At 38.5% G+C, this 19,517-nt stretch overlaps 1 protein-coding gene across 1 annotated transcript in view; it reads right to left on the reverse strand.

Annotated features, from left to right (window-relative positions):
* The window catches only part of LOC146692837 (E3 ubiquitin-protein ligase rnf213-alpha-like), a 64,568-nt gene that overhangs the window by 16,967 nt on the left and 28,084 nt on the right, over window positions 1–19,517 (reverse strand). Inside the window, exons 29-51 of the mRNA XM_085433058.1 lie at window positions 19,004–19,134; window positions 17,431–17,526; window positions 17,209–17,330; window positions 16,881–16,994; window positions 16,707–16,756; window positions 16,034–16,184; window positions 14,980–15,115; window positions 14,558–14,743; window positions 13,519–13,643; window positions 13,253–13,413; window positions 12,491–12,691; window positions 12,148–12,335; window positions 10,817–10,937; window positions 10,355–10,455; window positions 10,073–10,252; window positions 9,076–9,221; window positions 8,773–8,875; window positions 8,468–8,582; window positions 7,712–7,916; window positions 7,449–7,627; window positions 3,867–3,878; window positions 3,318–3,449; window positions 2,920–3,030 (exon numbers count right to left, since the gene is read on the reverse strand). Of these exons, the coding sequence (XP_085289184.1) occupies window positions 2,920–3,030; window positions 3,318–3,449; window positions 3,867–3,878; window positions 7,449–7,627; window positions 7,712–7,916; window positions 8,468–8,582; window positions 8,773–8,875; window positions 9,076–9,221; window positions 10,073–10,252; window positions 10,355–10,455; window positions 10,817–10,937; window positions 12,148–12,335; window positions 12,491–12,691; window positions 13,253–13,413; window positions 13,519–13,643; window positions 14,558–14,743; window positions 14,980–15,115; window positions 16,034–16,184; window positions 16,707–16,756; window positions 16,881–16,994; window positions 17,209–17,330; window positions 17,431–17,526; window positions 19,004–19,134 (3,066 nt within the window). The remainder of the gene's footprint in view (window positions 1–2,919; window positions 3,031–3,317; window positions 3,450–3,866; window positions 3,879–7,448; window positions 7,628–7,711; window positions 7,917–8,467; window positions 8,583–8,772; window positions 8,876–9,075; window positions 9,222–10,072; window positions 10,253–10,354; window positions 10,456–10,816; window positions 10,938–12,147; window positions 12,336–12,490; window positions 12,692–13,252; window positions 13,414–13,518; window positions 13,644–14,557; window positions 14,744–14,979; window positions 15,116–16,033; window positions 16,185–16,706; window positions 16,757–16,880; window positions 16,995–17,208; window positions 17,331–17,430; window positions 17,527–19,003; window positions 19,135–19,517) is intronic.

The raw sequence follows: 19,517 nt of genomic DNA on the forward strand, positions 1-19,517 counted from the left end.
GGTGTGTGATTTTCGTGTCGTGTCGTGTCGTGTCGTGTCGTGTCGTGTCGTGTCGTGTCGTGTCGTGTCGTGTCGTGTCGTGTCGTGTCGTGTCGTGTCGTGTCGTGTCGTTGGGGAAGCAGTGTCGCTGCTACATGTGAGTAGTGTGGGCTTGTGGGCCTCGGCAGCAGTAAAGCTAGCTGCTGCTAGTGACAGGGTGAGCTTGTGGGCCCCTGGACGTGCCTCCTCGTGGTGTGGAGTTTGTTTGGTTGTTGTGGGTGGCTGTAGCTCAGGTGGCAGAGCAGGTCAGCCACTAATCAGAGGATCGGTTCGATCCCAGGTTGCCTCCTGGCCTCATGCCAAATATCCTTGGGCAAGATACTAACCCCATGTTTGCCTACTGGTGGTAGGCAAGAGGGCCCGGTGGCGCCAGTGTCCGGCAGCCTCGCCTCTGTCATTGCGCCCCAGGGCAGCTGTGCCATTGCCTGTGTGTGTGAATGGGTGGATGACTGAATGTAGTGTAAAGCGCTTTGGGGTCCTTAGGGACTGAGTAAAGCGCTATACAAATGCAGGCCATTTACCATTCTTTGTTGTTGCAACCTCTTTATGTTAAGATTAATCAAATCAAATCACTTTTATTGTCACATCACATGTGCAGGTACATTGGTACAGCACATGTGAGTGAAATTCTTGTGTGTGAGCTTCACAAGCAACAGAGTTGTGCAAAATACAATAATGTAAACAAGCAAAATACAAGAATGGCTACATCTGAAACTAATAAATATATATACAATATATAATAGTATATGCATTTCTGGATGTGTATACTAAATATTTTTCTACGTGTGTGTGTGTGTGTACACACACACATATTTTACAAATTAAATAGAGTAAACAATAAATAAAATATATAAAAATATACAGAGTTGAGACATGAGATTATCTATAATAAAAACTATTTTATTTACTAAACACCTCTGTCTGTTCTCCTTTCATTCTGTTATGGACCCATTTGTTACCAGTCCCCACACACACCCCTAGACCTTCATTGTGGGGACGTAACAGTGTATGTCAACCAGATGTGGGCCAGGTCTGGCAATGATGGCAGTTTTTATGTTCCTATTTTAGTTAGAAGACACAAATGCCATGTTGCAATACTATACTGCTATGGTAGCCAGTGTTTCAAATGCAGGTTTGTGAGTGTACACTTTATCCAAAACCTAGTGAGGGTTTACTCATGTTTACCAATGGGATTTGGGATTTTATTCATGAGTGATGTTAAGGTGGAGTGCAACTTGGACTGGCAGATTGGTGTAGCCTCAGCAGTAATGCACTGTACCAGACTATTATAGAGAAGAGAGAACCAAGATGTAATTTCAGTTACTGTATCTGCATTCCAGCACTCACCTACGGTCATGAAATCTTGGGAGTGACCAAAAGAGCAGGGTCATGAGTACAAATGACCAGTGATGGGAATAACGGCGTTATTCCCATCACTGCAAAAACAATCACATGAGTGCTGCTGTTTGACTGAGGAAGAATAAAGTAGTCGTAGTAAACCAATCACATGACCACTTCCAGATGACAAAGCAACAAGGTGACATATACCAGTTTTTAAATTGTGTTGATAGGCCACGTAAAACCAGAGTCATGATAAACAATATATACGAGTCGTGTTTTCCTGAATACTTTCATCACGTTTACTGTGTAAGGTCAGCGCTAGCAAGCACTCTCTACATATGACCAAAAAAATAAAACAAAAAACAGCCCTTTCGTGTTTGTGGAAAAATGTACAATGTCGACCAATCAAAAAATGATACGGCAACATGACATTTGGTTGTTTAGGAAGAGGGGGAAGTTTTAGGAGTGACGGCGAGAAAGAGAGAGACAGAAAGAGAGCGGAAATGAGAGAGAGCGAGTTTTGAGCTGTGAGACATTTGTGACGTTTAGCGTGTTTGGAGTGTGTAGTTAATGTGTTGTCTTGTGTAGTGTAGTGGATAGTTTTGTGTTGTGGGTCAGAACAATGAGGCGACTGCTGAATGTTACAGGTGCTACCAAAAAGTCACCAAAGGCAGATTACAGTGTAAACGGTGTCTCCAGGTAGAAAACAGGAGGAGTGATACACCTGCTGCCGTCAGACCTGCAGGTATCAGGCTGTGATGTTCTCCTTTATAGTGGACAGAAATTATTTTTTAGAGTGGCACAAATAATTTGTGTGGCATCTTATTGAATTCAGAACACCTGATTGTTATGTAAATAGTTTGAAATGGTTAGTTAAAAAGGGTAAAAGGTAAATGGCTGCAAATAACTTTGTTGTTTGCAAAACTTGTGCATATGATTTTAAAATTTACAATTTATATTTGCATTTAAAGTTATGAAAAACATGTTTGTGGTTGTTACAGTAAAAACTAACTTTTTCTACTCGGATTTTATGTTTTTGTCTGATTTTAGATCAGTTTTACTAATATAGTATGTCAAAATGAAAACATAACTGTAAATTCAGACACATGAGATTGTGCTGAAAAGGATGATACCAAACAAGGCAAATTAAATAGTTTTTAAAGGTGAAATGTAGAGGGAAAATCAAAAGTAGTCAAAAATATGCCAATTATATCCTGGACCCCAGAGGGTTAAACTTTTTTTTTTTTTTAAGTAACGCAATAGTTACTTTTCCTAGTAATTAATTACTGTTAGAATCTTGTAACTCAGTTACTAACTCAGTTACTTTTTGGAAGAAGTAACTAGTAAGTATAATTGCCCAACTTGCTCAACACTGCAAATGACTGAAATTACTTTCCTCTGACAGAATTAAGACAGTGGGATAGAGCGTGGAGTAGAGCTGTTTCTTAAAATTATTATCTCCACTGGAGATAAAAAAAAACTAAGTTAGCAGTGTCTGAATGCATTTTCTCCAGATTCTAATTTTGCCACTGTTCATACCTTGGGAGTAGGATGAAGACCCCTGTTTTCAGATCTGTACAGAGTTGTAACCTCTCGGAAAAGAGCCAGCAGGAGGAACACTGTCCGATTCCTTTGTGTAGCCATACATTTCTAGTGTATTTCAAATAAAAACAATAATAAAAATCACAAGTATAAATAAAGCTGCAAGAAAAAATGGGCATATAGAGTACAGCACTATGGTGAGTACAATAACTATACAACTAAGCATTTACGGTCTTAGCAGTGATACTGTACAACATCACTTGCAGTGCTCTATGAATAATGATAAGTGTTTCAATAAACTACCCACCCACAGTTTCATCAAAACAATATAACAGTAATAGGTAGATGAAACATGAAGGAGTGTCCGTAATATATTTATTACAGGACAGAAATACCTCACAGACTTCTTCTATCTGCTCGATGTTGCCGTCTACTAGTGCCTTGGCAACTGCATCTCTCACAGCCTTGTACTCCTCTCCATACACAAGATACTGGTCCATCAGGCCTCCATCTTCATTCTTTTGACACTGTGAATGAAATTACAAAGCAAATATGTTTAAGTACATAAATTAGACCTGAGTTATTCTGGTGACTATGAATTAGTTGGATAACTGGCATAAGTTGTACACCATAGTTTGTTTCAGTGTTTGTAAATGAAAAGCTACAATCAAATAATTAATGTCTGCTATGGGTGGACCTTGTAGTTCCATGCCCATTCATACTTGAAAGAGTAGTTGTCAAACAGCTAACTGATATCTACAGTTAGCTGTTTGAATTCTGATATCTAGTTAATATCTACAGTTAGCTGTTTTTGTTTCATCTACAGAGGAATGGCTTATTTGAAGAGTTTCAGTCAGGTTTCAGAGCTCATCAAAGCACAGTACCCATAGGTAATATGGGTACTGCGCTGCAGTGGTTTGTATCATATCTGTCTAATAGACAACTTGTTCATGTAGCTGTAGCTCAGGTGGCAGAGCAGGTCAGCCACTAACCAGAAGGTTGGTGATTTGATCCCAGGCTGCTCCAGTCTGCATGCCAGATACTAACCCCATGTTGCTCTCCGATGCATCCATCGGAGTGTGAATGTGTATAAATGTTAGATACTTAGCACTTAAGAAGGTGTGATTGGGTGAATGCATTAGTGCTTTGAGTGCTCAGACAGAGTAGAAAAGCGCTATATAAGAACCATTCTATTTACCAAATGGAGAGAACTCTTCACACAATAAGGTTAATTATGGAGTTCCACAGGGTTCAATGTTAGGACCAATTCTGTTTACATTATACATGCTTCCCTTAGGCAGTATTATCAGAAGGCATAGCATACATTTTCACTGCTATGCAGATGACACCCAACTCTATCTGTCCATGAAGCCAGATAACACCAGCCAGACAACACACACTGCAGGAATGTCTTAAAGGCCTGGATGGCATTTAAATTTTCTGCTTCTAAATTCAGATAAAACTGAGGCTATTGTACTCGGCCCAAATATGGTATCTAACCAGAGTTTTATATATTAAAAAAAATATGTAGGACTGCTTTCTTTCATTTGAACAATATATCTAAAATTAGAAATAGCCTGTCTCAGAGTGATGCTGAAAAACTAGTTCATGCATTTAGTACTTCTAGGCTGGACTATTGTAATTCATTATTATCAGGATGTCCTAAAAAACTCCCTGAAAAGCCTTCAATTAATCCAAAATGATGCAGCAAGAGTACTGACAGGGCAAGGCAAGGCAAATTTATTTGTATAGCACAATTCAACAACAAGGTGATTCAAAGTGCTTTACAGAGACATTAGAAACAAAAACAAATAAAAAGCATGATTTAAAATTGATTAAAACAAGCAAACAAACAAACTAACTAAACACACACATTTCACACCTGTTCGCGCGATCTGAACCCTTATCGTAAGGGGAGCTACCAGTCCTTCTGTGGACGAGGTACTTTCTATTTTAAATTCCCTGAATTTAAAATACTCTCTAGACCCAGTCTAGACCTAGTTGGGGAGCTACCCAGAGCTCTAATCCCACACCTGTTCGCGCGATCTGAACCCTTATCGAAAGGGGAGCTACCAGTCCTTCTGTGGACGAGCTACTTTCTATTTTAAATTCCCTGAGTTTAAAATACTCTCTAGACCCAGTCTAGACCCAGTTGGGGAGCTACCCAGAGCTCTAATCCCACACCTGTTCGTGCGATCTGAACCCTTATCGAAAGGGGAGCTACCAGTCCTTCTGTGGACGAGCTACAGTGGGGCAAAAAAGTATTTAGTCAGCCACCGATTGTGCAAGTTCCCCCACCTAAAATGATGACAGAGGTCAGTAATTTGCACCAGAGGTACACTTCAACTGTGAGAGACAGAATGTGAAAAAAAAAAAAAAATCCATGAATCCACATGGTAGGATTTGTAAAGAATTTATTCGTAAATCAGGGTGGAAAATAAGTATTTGGACAATAACAAAAATACAACTCAATACTTTGTAACATAACCTTTGTTGGCAATAACAGAGGTCAAACGTTTACTATAGGTCTTTACCAGGTTTGCACACACAGTAGCTGGTATTTTGGCCCATTCCTCCATGCAGATCTTCTCGAGAGCAGTGATGTTTTGGGGCTGTCGCCGAGCAACACGGACTTTCAACTCCCGCCACAGATTTTCTATGGGGTTGAGGTCTGGAGACTGGCTAGGCCACTCCGGGACTTTCAAATGCTTCTTACGGAGCCACTCCTTTGTTGCCCGGGCGGTGTGTTTTGGATCATTGTCATGTTGGAAGACCCAGCCTCGTTTCATCTTCAAAGTTCTCACTGATGGAAGGAGGTTTTGGCTCAAAATCTCACGATACATGGCCCCATTCATTCTGTCCTTAACACGGATCAGTCGTCCTGTCCCCTTGGCAGAAAAACAGCCCCATAGCATGATGTTTCCACCCCCATGCTTCACAGTAGGTATGGTGTTCTTGGGATGCAACTCAGTATTCTTCTTCCTCCAAACACGACGAGTTGAGTTTATACCAAAAAGTTCTACTTTGGTTTCATCTGACCACATGACATTCTCCCAATCCTCTGCTGTATCATCCATGTGCTCTCTGGCAAACTTCAGACGGGCCTGGACATGCACTGGCTTCAGCAGCGGAACACGTCTGGCACTGCGGGATTGGATTCCCTGCCGTTGTAGTGTGTTACTGATGGTGACCTTTGTTACTTTGGTCCCAGCTCTCTGCAGGTCATTCACCAGGTCCCCCCGTGTGGTTCTGGGATCTTTGCTCACCGTTCTCATGATCATTTTGACCCCACGGGATGAGATCTTGCGTGGAGCCCCAGATCGAGGGAGATTATCAGTGGTCTTGTATGTCTTCCATTTTCTGATGATTGCTCCCACAGTTGATTTTTTCACACCAAGCTGCTTGCCTATTGTAGATTCACTCTTCCCAGTCTGGTGCAGGTCTACAATACTTTTCCTGGTGTCCTTCGAAAGCTCTTTGGTCTTGGCCATGGCGGAGTTTGGAGTCTGACTGTTTGGGGCTGTGGACAGGTGTCTTTTATACAGATGATGAGTTCAAACAGGTGCCATTCATACAGGTAACGAGTGGGGGACAGAAAAGCTTCTTACAGAAGCACATATTTGAAGTTTACAGAGCTACATTCTCTCCTGAAAATAACTTAAAAGTTTATTTTGTGATGCAGAAAGAGTAGTATTTAAAAGTTTTTAGCGTTTGAGTTTTGGACGAAATGCATTCTGCGATATTTGGCTGTACCAAGTCCACACAAGTCACAACCAATGCATGCTTGATAAAACGGAAGGAGCGAGAGCACATCTGGAAATTTTTATTGTTCTCGGCTTGATGTGTACTTTGAATTGGAACAGTACTTGGTCTCCGACAGATGACGTATCACAAATTCACGAGAACACAGGAACACACAAGTACACATATTGAGACACGGCCCCGCCATTACTCCAATGACTGTCCTTTAGTATTTTTCCATCCCCCTCCCAACAACAACCCAGTACAAACGTTTCTACCTCTTATCATTCACCTGATACCACAGCTTACACTTCTGTCTAAAATGTTGCAGGGCAGCGGTCCCCAACCTTTTGTGCGCCACGGACCGGTTTATGCCCGACAATATTTTCACGGACCGGCCTTTAAGGTGTCGCGGATAAATACAACAAAATAAAACTAGTACCGGTACCGAAAAAAAGAAGATTTATTCATAACACAAGTGAAAAGACCCAGAAAAACCGAATTAACGATCAAAACGATAACAAAATAACGCTGAAAACCGATAAAAACCCTGAAAACCATACATTTCACACCTGAGCCTCAACTCTCACGGCCCGGTACCAAACGACTCACGGACCGGTACCGGTCCGAGGCCTGGGGATTGGGGACCGCTGTTGTAGGGTCTTTACCTTATATAATAAAGTGCCATGAAATAACTTTTGATGTAATTTCATACTCTGGAGGAAAGTACATGAATTTTTGACTCATATTTTTGCCAGTAAAATAACTCATGACTGTTGAAGTACCTCTTCAGGGAAAATCCAGAAGAACTCAGGTTGTTTCACCATTGTTTGAACGTACTCAACACCCTGTGATTCGCTGAGCTTGCGGATGAGGTAAACACGGTACCAGTTATTCCCACTGTCCTCACAGAGCTTTATCACCGTGTTTAGAAAATCTTCTGCCCCATCTGGGACATGGTTGCCTGCAACAACGACAGACTGGTTGTTTTAGTTCCTAAGCACTGGAAACTATAGTAGCGCAATGCAGTAGTGAAGTTATATCTCACCTGACAGTCTGTCACTGATGAGCTGGGAAGCCATGATGAGGGTCACACGCAGTCGGGCAATATGCTGGAGGTGTTGAATAGAGACTGTTGCTGGAGCAGAAGTGACTTCAGCCAAAAAGGACTGCAGGAACTGTGTTTCATTAATGAAACACTGTAACTCTGCAGCTTTGTTGCCCTCCTGAGGCATTTTCTCCCAGATGGAGTCCTGCAAATATCACCAGTTAACTGTCACTTCATCTGACGTCTATCAGCAACAAGCAAAAAAACCAAGGACTTTGTCATACTGCTGGTATTCAAACTGTGCCCTGTTCAGATATAGCTGGATAACTACATATGTTTGAGAATACATAAACAACTCCTGTATACTGAAACTACTTTTACATTTACATTAAATCCAGCACAGAGGACTCCTCCTTCTGCTGATCACTAGTTTAAGTTTCATTCCAGAAGGAGAATATTTACATTATGTTAGTGGGTTTCACGTTCATGTTCACAACTATAAGTAAAAAAAAGACCAAACAGTAGAAAACAGAATTTCAGATGTCCTTTTAGAGACTTTTGTTTTTGGAGAATAATACATGCTCCCTAAAAGGTTGTGGTTATTCTTTAGTTACCACTTGCTTTAGAAAAATAAAATAAAAAGTCTTTATAAATCCTTTTTTATTCCTAAAAAGGAGAAACCTTCTTCTCATCAGTTTATTTGTGTAATGTAACACTATTAAATGCAATTTCCAAAGGTTTTCTTTCTAGTTTTACCTCCAAACAGTTGATGTATAAGGCATAGAGCTCTGTTTTATCCACATCATCAACAAATCTGCTTTCTTCAACAGATGACAAATGCTGCTGCAAATATTTCATGACCTCTTCAAAGCTGAAACACAGTTAGGTCAATCATAGAGGGTAAGGTAAACAAGTTCAAGTCTTTTCACACATTTTATCACTAAACATGCAAAATTCCCAATGCTGAGAAACTTTTCAACACTGCTCAAAACATTGAAACATCTATGTTAATTCAGACTAAGAGTAATTTTACAGTGACATATTTATAGTAGGATGCCTACCTGAATTTCAGTAGCAGTTTGAGAATTACAGATCGCACAACTGGGTTTTTATCTGGAGACTCGTCAAAAGGTGATAAAGCTTTGGTGTGAATCTCTTTCTGATCTGTTTGGAAAATAATCTAAAGTTAACATTAAAAAAGACCAATAGTAATTTATTCTAGCAGATTTTGATCACTTTTTTGTAATTTTTGAAATCTGGAAGAAAATGATTTATATTATTTATGGTTGTAGTGATCACATGAGAAATTATCCCTGGATTCCAGATTCTTTAGAGAAGAAGGTGAAAAACCCCCAAAGTGGTACCTGTCTCCGTCATCAGGTAGGAAAAAAGGTGTGCGATGACACCTCCATCTGGAGGTGTATTGTCCTTGAAGCACATAGTAGAGAGCAGATCAATAAAGAAACTGTTGCAACGTTGCCTGAATCCTGCATTTTTCTTGATAGATGCTCTGGAGAGATACAAAATGTAAATTAAGCATAATGTATATGCACTATGCCAAACGTTAAGCTTTGTAACCTGATTCCCCAGAACTGATTCTCTCTCAGGATCTCAATGTGCTTACTGATACTGTGTTTTATGCACACTACAAAACAATATTTTTAATTATAAAGTGAAACTCTTGAGATTGAGACTCTCTTTTGCAAGAGTGTCCTGGGATGACATAGCATTAACTTAGCTTTTATTTTCAAGGCAGAAGAAACCTGAGCTCCCAGAGAAAACCTTCACAAGCACAGGTCAAATATGCAACCTCAACAAAGAACAACCTTACCCAGGTTTGACCCCATGACCATGTTGCTGTGAGGCAAAAGTGCTAAGCAACAAGCCACTGTACGTCTTCTATATTTGAAAATGTTGTAGAATGAATGGGTGACACATCGATTATAAGTGGCAGCCTGTAACTATATTTCATAAAGGCAAATATGGCAATCCTGCCATAACAGTTGAACCAGGGAAGGGGCAAAAGGAGCCGATCTTGTTACCCTGACGCATACAGACAGTAGTAGGTTCCACCTGTGTGATGTTTTGCATATCTACTTATTATCATTTAGGTAATTCCTTCAAATACTCTAGTAGGATAAGCCTGTAACACGTATCATGTCAGCACTCTGGATTGAACCTTTGCTGAAGCCTTAAGATTGAAAAACTTTGCAAATACTCTTTAAGTTTAAAGCTGTTTAAGGTATTTCTGAGAAGGTTGTAATATAAAGCAGCTGTATAGTTATGAATGTGAAAAACATCCAATTCCTGTGAATGTTTACACATGCGTTATCAGCTATTTACACAAATAAACAATCTCACCTTGTGTCTTCAGAAACATGTGGCTGGAAGTCATCTGGTAATTGTTGGCGGCAGGTGGGACAGAACGCCTGTCCTGCATCAAGGCTTTCCTTGATACACGTTAAGCAGTAGATGTGATAGCATGGCAGCCCCACTGGTTCTAGAGGCTCTCTCATGCACACCCCACATTCACCTCCAAACCTTCAGGAAAATGCAACCAACATCAATCAAATTACCTTTAAATTCTTCCATATTTCATATAAATTCATTTAAAGGCCAGCTTAAAGCAAAACAAGGCTTTACCTGAAAATCTGATTAGTTGCCCCCTGTTTACAGGACTTCAGGACTTCAACTACTGCTTCAAAAGCCTGTGTAGACTTTACATCCGAGTTTGTCTCCACAGCCTTAAACATAGGTTAAAATAATAAAGAATACAGTAATTATAATCATTATATTAATTTATTTAAGACAGAAGAACAAAACAATCTTATGCCCAACTAAGGTGCTTTGTCTCATTAAAACAGACTTCTGTGCAATATGGACAGGTTACAGACAAAAAGAGTGCCTCCATCATCTTGCGTAGGCGAAATTGCTGATGTATTGGAGAATACAGAGGTCTTTTCATTTTGTAAATTAAACCTAAATCAAACAATTTGCGCTGAATAATGATTGGTTATTTGACTAGGTGTGACTGTGACCTTTGATTTAAAACAAAACAAAACATAAACTAAAAACAAACACACACATATACACAAACACACTTACTCTACTAAGGGTTTTAATGTGGTTCAGGACCAGTGTCCTGAGCTGATTGTCTTCATTTTGGAAACCCAGCACCAAATGTTCCACAAACAACGAGAGGATGTAGATGCGTTTCCAACCATGACTGCAAAATATTACAGACCATGATCAAAGTTAGTATGTTCTTGATTTTTTATATTTATATATATATATATATATATATATATATATATATATATATATATATATATATATATATATATATATATCTATCTCTACACTAATGATAGACTAATGATATGAGCTGTGTCATATCATCCTGGTCATTTTTATGTGATATAAAATATTTATGCTTCAAACAACAAGATAAGCTTGGGCACGACTGAGCTCCGTGCCAGCCTCTAAAGACAATTGAGTAAAAAACATGGAGCTACTTAAATAACCAATAACAAAGCAGAGTACAAAATATGGAAGACTATGAAGAAGGAGACACTAGTAGCTGTTGATGTGCCACCCAAATGTAAACAACTGACTCAACAAGCTACACTTGCTAATTATCAGGAAGAGCCAGCGGTGGATGGAAACTTATGCTGTGGTCAAATAGTGGTAAAGCAGGACAAGAAGTTGGCTGAAAAGCTTGACCCAACATACAATGTCCCAAATAGAAAATAATTTTCAGTTTTATTATGTGATGATACTGTGCAGCATTGTAGAATTACACAGTTGAGTTGAGTTACAGTTAGTGTTCAACTAGTACTAGTGGTTATTACATACTTAGAATTTCCAGGAAGATATTACATAGGCTACTTTTGTGCTTACATTTGACTTATACTGGGTCATTTATACTGGCAATATATTCACACTTAAAATGAGATTATGCCATCATTGACAGCAGCTCATTGGAAAAGAGGACAATGCCCTTTATTTTGTTTGCACTAATACATGTTGCTGCCCGCAAGCTGCAATCACACAAAAAAAAAGTTCAGTTTTTTGTTTCTATATCATCAGAAATATCATTATTACAGATTTTCTTATAATGTTTTGACATAACTTTAGGGCTATATCACCCACCCCTACAGCACTATCAAAGTCAGCATTTTACACCTGTGCTAGGATTTACTAAACATGTTGGTTAGCAATGGGGGGAAGCATAAGTTGACACTTTAATGTCCCAGATCTTATGTTTAAATAGGTGTGCTACATCTTTGCTAAAATAAGAATATACTGCATTAAAAAATCCCCATAACTTTAAGTCATAACAATAAATAACTACAAAAATCTTTCGCAGTTTCTTTCAGTCAACACTAGAGAGAACTGGGCAACAAAATTCTACTTTCACTGCATCAGTATCTTACCTGACGTCACGGAGTACTTTCTTGCAGTGCTCACCATATTGTTGACGATTATTTTGAGAGCAAATCAATTCCAGTGAAGCCTGCACTTTCTTCACCTTCCTCAGCCAATGCTGGCAGCGGATATCACTCTCTAAATTACAAGGTTCCAGGCTTTCAACACATGCCGTGGCTGCATAGACATCCAAAACCTACAGCAGAACAAAACAGTTTGTAAGTGATTAAGCAGTTTTCTAATATTTATAATATCCTTTGAATAGTTCTATGATTGTTAAAAATATCCACACCCTAAAGGCAATTTTATAAATAAATTCTCAGAGCACCAGGAATGAAGAAATACACTTACCATTTCAGGACAACGTCTAATTTGCTGGTTTCTTTGCAAAGGTGAAACAATTTCAGTGTGTAGAGAAATCATCCGTGAAAGGTTCTGAAGACGGCTTTGGCAAAAATGATAGGCAATGTGGATGAGCGGTAGAGAAAGCTCATCATCTTGTTTTTGTCTCTGTATTTCGTCAACACAGCTGGCCATGGCCTGACAAAGTAGCTGAGGAGTAAAGGCCCAAGTAGATTATTGACACAATATTTGTTTGGAATATTAGCAACTTAAACTGGCATTACATTTAATGTATTATTTTGATTGAAAAAATTCCGAATGATGCTTTACTCTGAGCCATGTAAAGCATCAAATACAAAGTGTAATTAACAAAGCATTGCTTTGATCTGCTCCACATTGTTGCTATGCATTATAATACTTCCACACTCATTCCAGCAAACTTATATTTGAACCTTTAAAGTTACCTTTAATGATTAGTTTTTACCAGTACTTTGATGAAAAGATTTAGCTAATCCTAATTGCTCCACTATATTAGAGTGTAGTAAACTGGACGGTTGTGACAACTGAGAAAAGTTTGTGCAGTGATTTTTTTCTTCTTATTGGATTTTATGTTGTTGGGTAGTGGGATTTACCTCAAACCAAAGGTAACATTAATCGAACATAAGCATTTTCAAGAAAACATGAAGCAAGCCTACCGTATATTTGAGGAAATGAAAAGTCACATTGTACTAATGGAGACAGTTATTGTGCATTTTCCTTCATTCATCTCACCTCTAATTTTTCATCTGATGCCACTTTCATGGTCATGGAAACAAAATCCTGCAGGTACTTTTTGAAAAATTCTTTTTTCAATTTTTCATTCACATTTTTTGCCATGTAAGTGCCAAGTGGAGTTTTCAAGAACAAATCATGGAAATCCCCAAACGAATGCTCTGTAAGAAAAATTTAAAAAGGTAAGAGTTCCATTAATATATTAGGATTCAATTTAAAAAAAGGTTTAAACTAACAATTAAAGCACAACTTCAAGGCATATTTACTTTGATGTTTTGATTGTCTTGCTTGCATCATGAGCCCATCTAGGAAGTCTTTGATCCACCAACTGAATGGCATGCGGCAGCACATGGTGTGGCCACCTGTGATGTGGCTTTGTACCATTAATACTCTGTAAAAGTAAGAGGGCCAAGATTAAATTTTTTTTTACAAATGCTATTTTTAAATAGATGATGTGCCAGAAAATTAACCACTTTGACAAGAGTAATTTTACCACTGATCATTTAAAAAGACTGTCCCTTACAAAACCCCAAAGTCACACAATTTGCACTGAATACACTGACCAGCTACTTAATTAGTTACAATTGTTCAGCTGCTCATTAACTTTCTAATCAGCCAAAGACAGTAACTCAGTGCATTTAGACAAAACAACCTGATCATCAATTGGTATTTTAAAACATAATCATTGCTAGGGTTGCATCTCTGAACACAAACACATCAAATCTTAAAGCAGGTGGGCTTCTAAAGCTGCAGAAGACAACACTGGATACAATTCCTGTTAGCTAAGAACAAGAAAGTGAGGCTACCATTTGTATGAACTTGCCAAAGCTGGAGAGTGTCAAATTCTTCTATTGCACCCTTATGGATCCATCCTACTTTGTATCAATAGTTCCAGCTGCTGCTGGTGTAATGGTGTGGGAGATATCCTTTGGCCAAACCATGGGCCTCTTAGTACCAACTACATGTAATTTAAAGACCATAGCCTACGTATTACAGGTGACAATGTTCATTCCTTTGTGATGACAGTGTACCCATCTGATGGCTGCTTTGCACTATGTCACAAAGATCAAATCATCACAAACTGGTTTCTTGAGCATGAGAAAGAATTCTCTGCACTCAAATGGCCTCCACAGTTACCAAATTTCAATCCAATAGATGTGGGAGTTTGACATCAGAGATGTGCAACCAACAAATTTTCATCAACTGTGTGATGCTATCATATCAATATGCACAAGAATTAGGCAGTTCTGAAGGCAAAGGGGTCCAATCTGATATGAGCAAATACCATAACCAAAAGATACCTACTTGTTTTCCACCCTCACATACGGCACACTGAGCATCTCTTTGTTCCCAAAAATTTCAAGCCAGAGATTCCTGATATCTTCTTCATCATCCAAGAGAAGGTCCATATTGCAGTCTCGGTCAATGATTGAGACCAAGTAGGCCAGAAGTGGAGTGACAACCGCTTGGATTTTCCTCCACAGTGTGTGTCTGAAAGAAATATTCATGCAACTTTCATAAAATCAGCCTGACATCTGCTGATATCAACCCAGGGTTACAGGTGAGACAAGTAACTGTTGTGTCTTGTTTGGAGTTGCGTATTTTACATTTGACATAAAATGTATTTCAATAAATGATGAATAAGTGATTTAATGAAATACACCCCCCCCCCCCGGCAAAAAAAAGAGAAAAAAGTATGGCATGAGGCAAATGTTACAGAAACTTACAGAAATGTCCCTCCTTCTTGAAGAGAAATGACATTAGATGCCTCATTCAGGACCCAGCTTTTTGGATTGGGGATGTTGACCTCATAATCCTTTAACAGTGAGTGAAGACGCTTCCTCACAATTTCTGCAAACACTCCTTGAAAACAAAATTAATTTATGTCATCACATTTTTTCATCAAAATGCATTTTGGCTGCAGTTTCATTGTAGCTGTCCATAACACTGACCCTACTGCGAGGTAAATATGAATCTGTGAGTTTTGTTTGAAACTTGTGTCTTAAGTTGCCATGTAAAACGGGCTGACTGTTAGCTGCGATTAGCCGCTAACTTAGCCTAGTATGTTTGCTTAGCTCATGTCCTGCTCTGTACTCATGTATTTAGCAAATGTTAATATTGCTGACAGAGTATGTAACAGTATGCAAATCGGCATTTAGCAGGGTTATTTAATTCAGTAGGAGGACACAGAGGTCTTTGCTGGCAGGCCAGAGAGGTCCCTTCTGTTTTTCTTATGTGTTAACGTGAGAATATGTGAATACAGCAACTGTGAGTGCTGCTGCTGTGCCTTGCTGGTGGCCTTGACCCAGTTTCCCCGACTAGCCCCTTGAACTGCCTGGAGCCATGAGTACTGTTGTTTGCACGTGCTTTTATTTTAGTGCTTGGCAACAAGTGAAGCGGCCATGTTGTTTTAGGTCCCAACGCACCCGAGCCACGACTCAGGCCTGCAACAAGGTGTTTGTTAATACAGAAAGACTGTTGCAGTTAAGGTGTGTGTGTCGGTGAGAGTGTGTGTGGGCCCACCATATTATTTAATTATTTGGTTACAGTTGATATTAGATACCTTACCTTTTGTGTTATTGGAGCTAATCATTACTAAAGTGGAGTTGAATTTATAATTGACCTGCTTGTCTGTGGTTCATTTCCATATAGTCTATTTTATTGCACATGTCATGTCACAAGCATCAAAAAGGGAGTATCAGTAGTAAGTAACAAGAGGAACCCAGGACCCCTCTCAATAGAATGTGGGACGGGTGTTACATTTACATCATTATTTTCTACCTTGAGTATAATTTCCATCCAGAAGAGTGAGCAGATTTTCAACCCTCTTGGTGCTAAATTCTCCACTGTCCACTTCATCTCTCAGCATGCTCACTGCACTCTGCACACAACTTCTCACCAGATCTGTAGTATCAAATACATCTTCCAAAACCTGAAAAAAATTATTACAAAATAATTGTGAATTATTATTAATAAGAAAATGAATAGTAATGATTAACACACACAACATTTAAACCACTGCTTACTGCTATCACAGCATTCTCAGAAGAGTAACTGTCAAGTGGGTGGGATATATTAGTCAACCAGTGAGACTGTCTTACATAACTCAGAATCAAAGATTTTCTGACAGATGCAGCTGTTTGAATTCAAAAAAACATTTAAAAAAAATTCAAATTTTTTCCCATATTGATATCATTGTAATATTTTAAATATCATCACTGGATATTGGATTGGATTGGATTTTATCTATTTCAGCACTGACAAATATGTTTAGTAGTTACACTGAATAAGCCTGGTACCACTGATTAAAAGTATTGAAAAAAGAAGACAATAAATGTAAAAGAGGGAAAGTGGTAATAAATATTAAACCTTCTCAGAGATGAATAAACTGTCCTTTGGTCGTGTGGAAATACCGATATTCTATCAAGGTTTAAATGTGGTAAATAACACTTACAGTGGATTCAGCTATTTGTGGTACACCGGTGTAATCTTCTGTCTCCATGGCTTGGAAAAAAGAATTATTATTATTATTATTATTATTATTATTATTATTATTAGTAGTAGTAGTAGTAGTAGTCGTAGTAGTAGTATACAAAATATTCCACAGGAAAAAAAAATGGTGATTTACCCTCAGGTGGATCTTCAAAAAGATCACTGATGCGTTGGTTTTTCAAAGAAAGAACATCTGAAACAAACTCTTTTGATCTTCTGAGATCATCGATGTGAACAGATCTCCAAGGACCTGAAAAGGTATGAATAAGAAAGACACAGTTAACTGTTGTCCTCTGTGAACACTCAATTTTTTGATGTTGACGTTTAATGTGTTACATAACACATTAAACATGAAACATGTTTATTAAAATATATATTAACATTAAAACATCACAAATTCGCTGACATGAAATAAAACCTTTGTTTGTCTGTGTGTGTGTGTGTCTGTGTGTGGCAGGACTAACCGCCTTGAAAACCAACATAGGTCGTCCCACCCTCCATTCGAGGTAGCTTGATGACAAAGTACACAAACGTCTTCATGTCATCAGTAGTGTCATACTTGTTTATTTCATTGAAGCATGAATATCTTTGAAATTCAAACAAGAAAGTAAAAGAGAAAATTAGAAATTTTGCATTAATGTTAGCAAATTAAATAAAAGTCATTATGGGATGATCTTCCTGCTCACTTGGCTGAAGAAAGAATATTCCTTCTGTGGGAGCCTTCATCATACTCCGCTTGGATAATAAGCACTTTGTCTGCAAGTGTTGAGCCCAGAAATTCCCTAGTATTGAGACATATATTAAAACATATATTTGAATAAACACAACAATAACTAAGTGGTATGTGGATCCATGCATCTACTCACTATAATAGACACTAGGGGTGCAACAATACTCGTATCGATATTGAACCGTTTGATACAGTGCTTTCGGTTTGCTACACATATGTATCAAACAATACAAATTTTTTAATTTATTTGATCAACTTTTCTTCTGACGATGCTGTCTGTGTTGAGAGCTCAGTGGATCTGCGTTCGACTACTCCGCCTAGGCTGCACTGTCGAGCGCAGATCCACTGAGCACAGCGCAAGCTAGCAAGACAGAAGCTAAGCTCGTTGCAACATGGCAAATTGAACCTCCCCCACCCTCATTCAGATGTGGCCTTTGGAACTATTTTGGTCTTCATGTGAAGTATGACCCTGAAGTTAAGCGCGTCACGGACAAAAGTAAAACAGTATGTCGGATGCGCCACGCAATGCTCAATTACATTCAATTAAATTCAATTCAATTTTATTTATATAGCGCCAAATCACAACAAAAGTCGCCTCAAGGCGCTTCATAGATACAGAGAAAAACCCAACAATCATATGACCCCCCTATGAGCAAGCACTTTGGCGACAGTGGGAAGGAAAAACTCCCTTTTAACAGGAAGAAACCTCCGGCAGAACCAGGCTCAGGGAGGGGCGGCCATCTGCTGCGACCGGTTGGGTGGGAACTACTGCGTTAGCACAGTTAGCTCGTTGACGCCATCCAGCCCCATGCACGGGGCGATCCGCGGTAGCTCGTTAACAGAGATTTGCCGTGTTGTGGCTTTAACGTCATTTCAACGAGATTAACGCTGACAGCACTAGTGGGAACACAACGAATATGACTGCACATTTACTCCAACATCATCCTAGTGCAAAGACAAGTGGAAGCTGAGAAAAACAACAAGCACGCATGCTACAAACTTTACCCGAGTCATTTAGACAGCCGTTAGCACATGATTCTCCTTATGGGGACCTGATATGTTTAACATGTTGCTGAGAATATAGCCCAGAAGAAGCGTATAGTATAGCTTTTATTTTTTGAAAAAGCCATTTCTCTTTAATAAACTCTCTTTTCCAAAGATGAGTATTTCTCGATCAGATAGATTTATTATTTTATCCCTTTGTTGTTTCAGCAACATTAAATTTAAAAACTGTACGTTTGAGTTAAAATATATATTTCTAATTTTAATAAATGACAAATTAAAAAAGCATGAACATTTTCTTGTATCGAAAAAATATCAAACCGTGACACCAAAGTATCGAACCGAACCGAACCTTGAATGTTATGTATCGTTGCACCCCTAATAGACACCATTAATTTTAATTGATTATAATAAGAAAGATCACAAGATATAAAAGCACAAGGGTGTAAAAAAAAAAAGACAGGTGATCAGTTTAATTAAAATGAACACCAGCAGATGATTTATTTATTTATATTATGAATGCATACCTGATTTTCTTGAGGAAAGAGTACTCAGTATCAAACTGCTGGAGTGATAGCAGCTGTACAGCATCCAGCTGTATCTGGTTCTGCAGCTGTTGAGTGTCTGTTGCAGTGAGCAGCCTGGAAAAGGTTGTAACCTTGAGAATAGAAAAGAACCAAGAATGACAAAATGACAAAAAAAGACAACCCACATTTTGTGTATTTTCATGTCTCCTTCATGTGTCATTATATGTAATTAATAAAGCATTCCACAAACTATTTGGTATTGTTTATACACAGTATCAGGTTTTCCTCACATTTAGTTAGCCACGTGAAATTCTAACTGTCTTTTAACAAAACCAAATAAGAATTATACTGAAGCCTTAAAAAAATCTTAACTAGTGCTTCTACTTTCCATGATAATATGAAAGTTGAAAAACCGTTAGCAGAAAATAGTGTGAGAAATTAAGAGTATATTAAGTAAAAACTAGTTGTAATATGAAGAACATATTTTCTTTAAAAACTTACTCTCAGTGCAAAT

Source organism: Copadichromis virginalis, linkage group LG15 (assembly GCF_057382275.1).
Source record: "Copadichromis virginalis isolate Kocher_CV1m ecotype Utaka linkage group LG15, C_Virginalis_male_GT1.1, whole genome shotgun sequence".
NCBI classification, from domain to species: Eukaryota; Metazoa; Chordata; class Actinopteri; order Cichliformes; family Cichlidae; genus Copadichromis; species Copadichromis virginalis.